This window comes from Sclerotinia sclerotiorum, genomic scaffold (genome assembly GCF_000146945.2).
Source record: "Sclerotinia sclerotiorum 1980 UF-70 scaffold_11 genomic scaffold, whole genome shotgun sequence".
Lineage (NCBI taxonomy): Eukaryota > Fungi > Ascomycota > Leotiomycetes > Helotiales > Sclerotiniaceae > Sclerotinia > Sclerotinia sclerotiorum.
The window spans coordinates 1,068,052-1,077,361 of record NW_001820825.1 but is presented as its reverse complement, the minus strand read 5'-3'; the positions used below and the strand labels follow the sequence as shown (position 1 = coordinate 1,077,361).

Here is a 9,310-nt window from a genome sequence, read left to right as displayed (position 1 = left end):
TAAGATTACGTCATTAAGCATGTTGATGGTATGTACATGATGGGTTTTGTACTCTTACTCTGTTTCTATCTCTGTTCCTGTACTCCGTATAAAATCTTCCTTCCCGCGTCTCTCTTAAAGGAGAAAAGGAGTTGTGGTGGTTGGAGTAGGTATGTAGTGTATTGTTTATTGTATGTAACATGGGTATAGTTATACTTCTAGCTAGCTAAACTATTGCAATGTATGGTCTTCTGTCTTTTCTTAGAAGCAGGTGAGTGGCGAGTGCTTGGTTCATAATGAAAGAAAGAGGAAGATGGAATCGGCAATATGGAAGATTCATTCGGATTTTTCGGGTATGTTCGATAATTATCACTAATCTGTAATCTGTATTCGTATTTCTGGGCTTGGTTGTGGGGAAGAGGGCAAAGAAAGCTGAATAGTAAGTACAGAGTAGTATGGATGGAACACAGAAAAGGATTCAGATACGTATAAATAAGTTATATTTAATACAAATACACATAAATCTTGATAATATTTCTAGAATAGATTCAATAACACCCTCAATATCAAAACCAGCCTTCTAGAAACAATAGAATGAATCAATCTTTGAATCAGATGTGAAATAACAACAATTTAACCAATCATATCATAAACAAGGATACTACTCCGCAAAGAATTCTAGGCCAATTTGCTTACACATCCCCAATTTCGTCATAGTAATTCTTCCATACATTTCCACTCCTGCCTGAAATATAAGGATTATTCTACCGAACCGATTTACCCCTCTTAGAAATCAATCAATCCTTAGCAAGCAAGCAAGCACCCAAAACGCCTCTTTTACAGCCTCACATTACATTTTACACATCACATCACATCACATCATCTCACCTCCCTCACAACCCAAACACTACAAATACTCTTCAGATATCTTTTGAAGAGTTTTCATATGTCATTCTTCACAAGATCTCTTTCCCAATTACCAAAAGTTTCGAAAGTTTCCTCCTCTGCAAATAATCTTATTTTTCACTCGATTAATAAAAGATCTTTTCATCAATCTATCGCAAATATGGGTGTTCACAATATTGCAAGGTGAGTTTTATCTGTCCTTTTCTTTGAGGCTATATTCTTCTTGCTTGGAGGTCTTTGGTATTCTGGTGATGGATAGCTATATCGCATCAATATATCTACACTCTCGAGCCGAAATACTTTGTCCTCGATAATGTGGGTAGGAAGTGGGGGGCTTTGAAGAGCTTTTCGAAAGAGATCCGTGGTGGAAACGCAACGAGATAAAGTACATGCTAACAAATAAATAACAGCGCGTCTGATTTCAAGACTGCTCTCACCGATAACAGCGTCGTCATTGTCGATGCTTTCGCAACATGGTGCGGTCCTTGCAAGGCTATCGCTCCTAAAGTCGCTCAGTATGTTATTCTCTTCTTTCGACACCGTCATTCTCCACGGGTACACCCATCACGATTTTTTCAAGACAACCTAGCTACTAAGGAATTCCATCAATATTAATAAATGCTAACAAACCCATCACACAGATTGTCAGAAGACTACCCCGCCGCCCATTTTGTCAAAATCGACGTCGATGAACTCCCGGAGGTAGCACAAGAACTTGGTGTTAGAGCTATGCCTACCTTTTTGATCTTCAAGGGATCAGAGAAGATCGGAGAGGTTGTCGGTGCCAATCCTCCCGCATTGGAATTGGCTATTCAAAAGGCGCTGGCGGCATAAGTCTGATGTGTAGTGGATGATGATGTGGGTGGGTGGATGATTGTTATTTGGTTCTTGAAGCGGATGTTATACTCATGAATGATATAGAGTCCAGATGGATTCAGGTGGATGGGTTAGTCTTTTGTTACAAGGGGGATTAGCGTGAATGATGAATCGATGATTTACAAATATATATTTTGGGTGTATGATGAGATTGTGAATCATGAATGAAGTACTTGTATTTCTACGAACCACGATATTAATCACTGGAAAGTCCCTTATTCGTAAACATCTGTATACATTGATCCAAAAGCTTCCCAAATCCATTAATCCACTGCTTTCTTCACAGCTATATCTCACTTCCTCCCATATCTCAAATTTCTCTCCTTCCGCGTCTAACCAAACGAAAAAAGGAACGATTTGTTGATTAATCGACAAGTACAATTATATATATGCACAACAAGCTAGCTTATAGCTTGATTTTCAAACTATACAATATATATATCTGATAGGGATAGGAATGTGTGTATTATTAAGTAGTGCGGTTATGTGATATGTATGATTAGGTAGAGGAAGGAAGTTGAATAGAGTTGATTTGAGTAATTTAAGTTGAGTTGAGTTGAATTGACAGAAGCAGAGTGGAGTAGAGTGGATGATGATGATGAGTGTAAGTACTAAGAGGAGATACCTAGTAGATATATGCATACGGACTTTCTAATCGTCAGGACAGTATTATAAAATCAAGTACAGTTCATTCATTATACAGCATCAGCAAACTTCTCATTCGGAAAAGCACATCACAATTTCATGTACACCAAGTTTTTCTTTATAAACTTCCAATTCTAAAAAAGAAAAGTGATCTATCAAACGCAATGACTTTCAATAGACAACAAGACAGTTCCAACAATTCTGAAAATTAGGTCTATCAACACCAATAATGAATCCCAACAGAAGAATTGCAACATTCCATAAACGCCAATCCATCCATCCCAATGTTCCATGTTCTATCCCACGAGACTCAATAATGCTATGCATGCATCCAACCCATTTTGATATCCATACAATTCCGTCAACGCCAAGTCATAAACGCACCCATCACCTGTCAAACCACGCCCAACTCTCCCTATTTTCGCCCTTCCTGCAAACACCCGATATTGAAAACTCACCTGCAACGATTAAGAGAGAGCATGCCTTGATGGTCCGGATCAAAGTCCTAGGTAAAAACTAGAGATCCATCAAGGTCAGTCCCTAAAAATCAAAGCAGACGAGTTTGCAATATTGAATAGATGCTGAAAGGTCGCTTTCGAGCTGAATTGCTTGCGGTATGAAAGGATCCGGCTGCCAGGTTCTATTTACAATTGAACAGAAAAGACATGCGAATATTCAAAATTTAATTCTCGGGAATGCCCGCCAAGAAGGTGAACTGACCGCCGCCAGCTGCCCAGACAAGCTTCTTCCCCTCGATATTCTTGTTGTTAAGCTCTTCCGCAATGTAAACATCTTGATCGTTTTCCAACCCAGTTTGTCTGTATGTATTGAATCCCCAAGAATGATGAGGACTTTTGCCCTCTGGACCAAGGACGATGCTATGATCACTGCCCATAGCAATGTATGATCCCTTGAACGGGAAGGAGAGTGGTGTTTTAATGATTGATCTTTGATCACGCTCATTTCTGATGATGACATCCTCTGGAAGTGCCTCGACGTCATGACCAGAAAGGCCATCCAAGGCTTTGCCGAAATACATAACCTCACCTTCATGGGTGAGCGCTAAGCTGGATGCATTTCCTGCAGCCATCATCTTGATATTTTTGCCTTTGAGAATATCAACTTTGGTGGCGGTTGAAGTAACTTCTTCAGCCAAAGCACCATCTTTGGTGAATTGACCACATTGACCCATGTTGTTTGCTCCCCAAGAGTAAACAGTGCCATTCTTATGAAGAGCGAAACTATGTTCGGATCCACAGAAAATATCAACCATGGCCTTTGGTAGACCAAATTCGCGAGGAACAAGAGCATTCAACCTTGAACGTTCAACAATTCTTCGACCAAGTTGATTATGCTCACCAGCACCCCATGCAAAAACAGAGCCCTTGTTGTTAAGGGCAAGATAATGGTTATTACCAGCAGCGAGCTTGACAATGTTTTTCAAACCAGGAATGAGCATTGGAACCAAGGTCTCTTTGACATCCTTAGTAAAACCCATTGGACCATCAGCGCCCTGCAGATCATTAGTATTACTTCAAAAGGGTTATGGTAATTGAACTTACTCTAATAGATCCCCAACCATAGACCAGTCCATCATTGGTGAGAGCATATGTCGCGTTATCCCCTGCTGTGATTTGGGTAAAGATAGTACCTTCTGGTACATTGGTCATGTCAACTTCACCCGGGGTGGATTCCAATGGGTTTCGTGCATCTGCAGCGTCTGATTCATCATCCGAATCTGCATCGGCATCCCTCTCTGGCGCAACCCAGTCATCGGTTTTTCTGCCCAATGCGAGTCCATCACTTACACCCCATGTAAGGATTTTGTTATCCTTGGTAAGAGCAGCTCCGTGCATACCTCCAGCAACCATTTGAACCACACCAAGAGCGGTAAGGGCAGGGTTCTTAACTGGACGATTAATGGTGTCCTTTTTAGTTTGAAGGCCAAGGCCAAGTTCGCCAGCTTCATTGCAACCGAAAACATATATGTCCAAGAGTTGAGTAGGAGCGACGTTGATGATGGTCTTTGGCTTCTCAACCTTGGGCTTGACAATTTTTGGTTTGACGACCTTTGGAGCCTTGGGCTTTGGAGAGGCCTTTGGCTTTTTAGCTGCAGGAGTAGGTTTGTCAGCTGCTTTGACAGCAAGCTTTTTGACTACAGTAGGTTTGATGACTTTAGCCTTCTTCGAGGGTTTGGCAGCAGGTTCATCGACATCTTCGGTGGATTTGCGCTTGTTAGATTTTGGGGCAGCAGGTTTAGCTGGAGCGGCTTTGGCTGCAGCAACTTTTTTTGCCATGGCAGCTTTGGTGATAGTCGTCTTCTTAACGGTGGTAGATTTAGTGGCAGTCGTAGGCTTCTTGGCTACATCTGGTTGTGCTTTGGCTGTCTTCTTTGCGACAGGAGAGACTTTCTTTTGAGGTGCGACATTTTTTGCGACACCGGCCTTTTTCGGTGCGAGAGCTTTCATGACTTTAGAGGTGTTTGCCTCGACCTGAGACTTCTTTGGGGAAGAGGGTTTTCGAGTTGAAACTCGAGTGGGAGGAGATGGGATTTTCTTGGGAGGCATCTTGTGGTATGAAGTTATGTTATCGAGCTTCAATTATGACGAAAGACGCGACTTTGTGTGTTTATGGAGATGAATCTTCCGAGTACCTAATAAGAGGATTTAAAAAGAACTTTGAAGTGTTTGAAGCGAGAGAAAGGTAATCCAATTCGAGTTCAGTGAGAAATTGAAGTAATTGATTGGATTGAAGTGAATTCAATTGAAATTGATGTGAATGTTGTGGATGTTGTGAGTTGTGAGTTGTTGTTATCGTGCGAAGTTGTGTGGGAATATTCTGCTTCTGTCGCGTCTTATAATAGGAAAATAAAAATCAACCACTCGGCAAGGATAAGCTATTGTTATGATTCAACCATACCGTAAGAAGCTTAGGGCGAACGGCAAATGCTCATGTCCTAACTGATTTCGAGCGATCACGGGATCTACCGCCTTACTAATACAGACTAGCTCAAGACCTTTGAAGTAACAATGGCACCAAGCTACGAAGTACGGAGTAAGAAAGCTGCAATCAAGCTATCATCAGGACTATCACAGGGCTATCAGGGCTAAGTTTGATAATCTAACCATTTAATGCCTAATCGATATGAAGTTAGAAGCACCAAAACCTTCTATGGAGAACAAAACCCACGAATGACAACGCGAGTCCTATCCATGAGCATAGCGTCGCCAACTATGTCAATTAGATAGATGCCTAGTATGTCAACTACACCACTTAGTCCGAAGCTTATAATTTACTTCACATATACGATATCTACTCAACACACACATCTATATCGTCATGATCGAAAACAAGTATGACTACACGACTACAGGCAGAACCATCGAATGCCGAATATTCAAATACATACGAAGAGAGTACTGGAATTAGGGGTACAATTGGCCCCAATTTTCCCTCGGTCCACACCACCCAAACTTTTACTTCCAATTAATTATATGGACCGGAAACTGGTACAACGCGTGACACACTATTGCCATGCAATCATACTTACTCAAGAGTCAAACACCTTTGCTTTTATTCTTTTTGCCATAGTTGTCATCGTAAGATCGATGAAGCCATAACCTTAATGACTTTTAGGGATATCAAATGAGTACCTAATAGCTGGCACCTGCTAAACTACTGAGTCACCAAGTCTCTGGGTCTTTTGACTATTCATTCTTCCCTATATTCTTGATTACTTTCTCTCATCAAAATGAACAGAAACCTGTTTTTGTTTTCATTCGTTCATTCGGCACTTCTCCTCAGCAAATGGCGAGTCGTACCGTCCAATTAATTACAAGTACTTGTGTTCTCCTTCGAGGCCGTTGTAATTTCCTACATTATGCCCTTTTTTTATCTGTAATGACTGGTTCTTATTCGTCGGATCTTTTGCTTGTGTTACAATGAAAACTGGAAAAGATTGTAGCTGCCTATTACTTCAAGATTCCAAATCCAAGTTGCTTAGAAGTGTCTGAGCCTTGTGGTATTTCTTTAGTGCACAATCCTCTGACTCTACACGGGACAACTTCTCTTTGCTTTGCGCTAGTTGTTGGCGTTGTGATCTTTGTACTCATTTCTGTCTCTGGTGTACCCTGATTTCTGCCTCAAAATTGATGATATGGTTTCAAGGACAGACAGAGCGATATAACAACTGATCTGGAAGGCATGGAAATTTGAGCCTCTTGAAGTGTCCTTGGACTTTTAAATTACGCAAAGAAGTATCGGGGAGTGACGAGATCTTTCCACTTCATTCTTGCTCCTCGTCAGAATATCGTACATCATCACCGATGACAGCGTCATGACAGAAGTTGTGAGTAGCGGTATTATCAACATGAAGGCATATGCCTAAACGAGGAGTCTACTGTGACTACCGCAAACATTCTTTATTTGAGAAGGCAACAACCGTAACACAAAGCAGAGTTGAACTATTGGTTACAATAAAAATTTTCATCTCATGCCTCATTTCGCTCCTTGGTTCTCGATTCCACTTATATTCTTAAATTTTTCTGGAGTTAAATGCAAATGGGTGGAAGAACATAAGGACTTTACATTTCGTGGAATATCTGTTCATATATATTTTATCAAACATAAATTTAGGCAAACTTGCTGCGATAATGGAAGCCTGACTGCTGGTCAATCGGGCTTGAAAACACAACGCCACAATGTATGCATCTCTTTATTCTAGACCAACCAAGATCGGTTCAAAATCAACTCTCGTGATTTCTTGCAGGATCCAGCCTCCACTATCCGTTTTTTATATGATTGCCTTCGCCTTCGCCGATTGAAACCAAAAACAAAAATCTTAACCGTTTTTATATCAACATTTGAACAAAAGGCACTGAATTTCATGTTGTCAAGATGACCTCTAAGTATCAGCCGGACACATGCCAGTGATTTATCGTGGTTATGTTCAGAGGGACCACATCTAGAATTTATCAGGAAATCAAAATCACGAAATCCCTCCATCCTTGAACCTGATCCCAAAAATCGTGGGATTGGTTCCCGAGTTGGAACATTAAGATCTGTTCTTCTGAACATTTGCCCTGATCACACAGTTACGACTCGGCATTTTGGCAACTTTTCCGAGCTCAAAAATCATTATGCACAACGAGCAAAAGACGATGGGGAAAGAAAACCAAATACAAGTTAGAATATATATCCTGGAAGGATTGGATCCGCGATTTGTAGAGGCATCTGGATCATACTTCTTCATGGACCCGATGTTTTTCATCAGGCACGAAAGGAATACTGTATGGGATATGGGTGATGTACAAGAAGGATTTAGTGATACTCCGTCATTACCTTGTTGGAGGATCCAAAGAAATACTTTCGTCTTGAATATCGTGAAATGAAAAAATTTGGCCCGGATTTTGATCATTGGCGCACGATTTGTGCGGTGAGTGGTTCGCATATTGTAGGAATTAGCTTTATGGGAAAGTTGGGTAGTTTGGCTGCGGTAGAAAGGAAATGTTCCTTTTGGTTTAGAGAGGAGGCTGATAAAGAAGGATGATGGGATGGTAAGTATTGAGTTTATTGTGTTAGGCTTTCTATACTGATACCTATAAATTGCTGACAGCAAAACTGGCAGCTGTTATTCTTTGTGAACCACCGGTTCATGAAGTATATCGTGGACATAGCCTTTTTCCACAAGAGATGAAGAGTGAGATATTTCAAGGTGGCTATGTGGATTTTATCGATTTTGATATCTTGACCAGGGATGGCCTGAATGGGGCATTTGATGGCCCTCCAAGAACCTGCATGCTCGATGATCTTTGCTTCTACTTGGAGCATCACAGTCCACTTCTATTCGAGATGGAAGGAGCGACACCTCCATTAATCACGTCGGTTTTTCTCAAGAAAATAACAGCTTCTCATTACGTGAAATTGATAGATTATTTCGAAATAATTGTTCAGAGATTAAGGAAAGTACGTACTTCTTCTTCACGCTGGTATACTAACCCTCGTTATACAAATACCATCTCACAACTAGACAGAATGGCAACTCTCGCGACAAACTGACTGGCAAGCCTACAAATCCTGGCCTGAAAAATAAGAACAATGGTCCACTCTTCAAGTCACCCGTCGTCGCCTCTCGAACACTGTACCGATATCCAATTTATCATTCACACCCTTTGTATCCCTTCCTCCTCTCTCTCCCGCGCATCCATATCTGTATCCCCATCTCAACCTCCCCACTACCTCCCCTCCACCCCCTAATTCCCCCTCATCCACACCTCCCTCTCCACCCTCTACGCCCCATTCGCGTCTCCACCATCATCTCCTCAATCCAAGGACTCTCCTCCATCGTCGCCAATCGCGACGCACTGCACGAAACACGACTTTCCTGCGCGAAGCCAAAAATAAATTCAAAAGCACTTACGTTTGTTTGTCGGGTTGGTTTTTATTTCGTTGGTGCATATGTGTGCGCTTTTTAGTATGAGTTATGGGTATGGACCTGGAGAGGGGGCGGGGGTTTGGGTTTCTTGGGTTATGGCGTTGTTGTTGATGGTGGTGGTGGTTTTTGGGGTGATGTGGGTGATGTAGAGGGGGTGAGATGAGGTTGGGAGTTGAGAGAAAATGAGGGGGTTGGAAGTGAGGAGAAGAAGGGTTGTTCGCATAAAGGATGGATGACTTGGTCGGGATTTGGATTAGATTGATGTGTGGAATTTTGGGGGTATTGATTTTATTCTTGTGTTCAGCTAAGGATTTGCTACCTATACTAACATCTTGGTTTTTTAGTGCTCATCTGGTGAATCTTAGAGAAATAACAATGACAGTAAGAATGGATGCTTGTTCATGTCCTCTTCCAGTCTAACCTCAAAACATTCCCTTAAGTAACCTATAAGATCAAAACCTTTGAAGAACT

At 41.5% G+C, this 9,310-nt stretch overlaps 5 protein-coding genes across 5 annotated transcripts; 3 read left to right on the top strand and 2 right to left on the bottom strand.

The window, feature by feature from the left end:
* Positions 1-925: 925 nt before the first annotated feature.
* Positions 926-1,719, top strand: SS1G_08534 (hypothetical protein; the record flags this gene model as incomplete). Its single annotated transcript, XM_001590744.1, has 3 exons — positions 926-1,068; positions 1,296-1,400; positions 1,527-1,719. The coding sequence occupies 3 exons, from the start codon at positions 926-928 to the stop codon at positions 1,717-1,719; spliced, it is 441 nt and encodes a 146-aa protein (XP_001590794.1).
* A 1,369-nt stretch (positions 1,720-3,088) lies between these two features.
* On the bottom strand, positions 3,089-4,973 carry SS1G_08533 (hypothetical protein; the record flags this gene model as incomplete). The annotated part of the gene is made up of 2 exons (XM_001590743.1): positions 3,089-3,919; positions 3,969-4,973. 2 exons carry the CDS (start codon positions 4,971-4,973, stop codon positions 3,089-3,091), a joined length of 1,836 nt encoding a protein of 611 aa, XP_001590793.1.
* Positions 4,974-6,317: 1,344 nt separating this feature from the next.
* On the bottom strand, positions 6,318-6,518 carry SS1G_08532 (predicted protein; the record flags this gene model as incomplete). Its single annotated transcript, XM_001590742.1, has 2 exons — positions 6,318-6,354; positions 6,445-6,518. The coding sequence occupies 2 exons, from the start codon at positions 6,516-6,518 to the stop codon at positions 6,318-6,320; spliced, it is 111 nt and encodes a 36-aa protein (XP_001590792.1).
* A 1,026-nt stretch (positions 6,519-7,544) lies between these two features.
* SS1G_08531 (predicted protein) lies at positions 7,545-8,497 on the top strand (the record flags this gene model as incomplete). Its single annotated transcript, XM_001590741.1, has 3 exons — positions 7,545-7,728; positions 8,021-8,370; positions 8,435-8,497. The coding sequence occupies 3 exons, from the start codon at positions 7,545-7,547 to the stop codon at positions 8,495-8,497; spliced, it is 597 nt and encodes a 198-aa protein (XP_001590791.1).
* A 365-nt stretch (positions 8,498-8,862) lies between these two features.
* On the top strand, positions 8,863-8,988 carry SS1G_08530 (predicted protein; the record flags this gene model as incomplete). Its single annotated transcript, XM_001590740.1, has 1 exon — positions 8,863-8,988. The coding sequence occupies one exon, from the start codon at positions 8,863-8,865 to the stop codon at positions 8,986-8,988; it is 126 nt and encodes a 41-aa protein (XP_001590790.1).
* Positions 8,989-9,310: the final 322 nt, after the last annotated feature.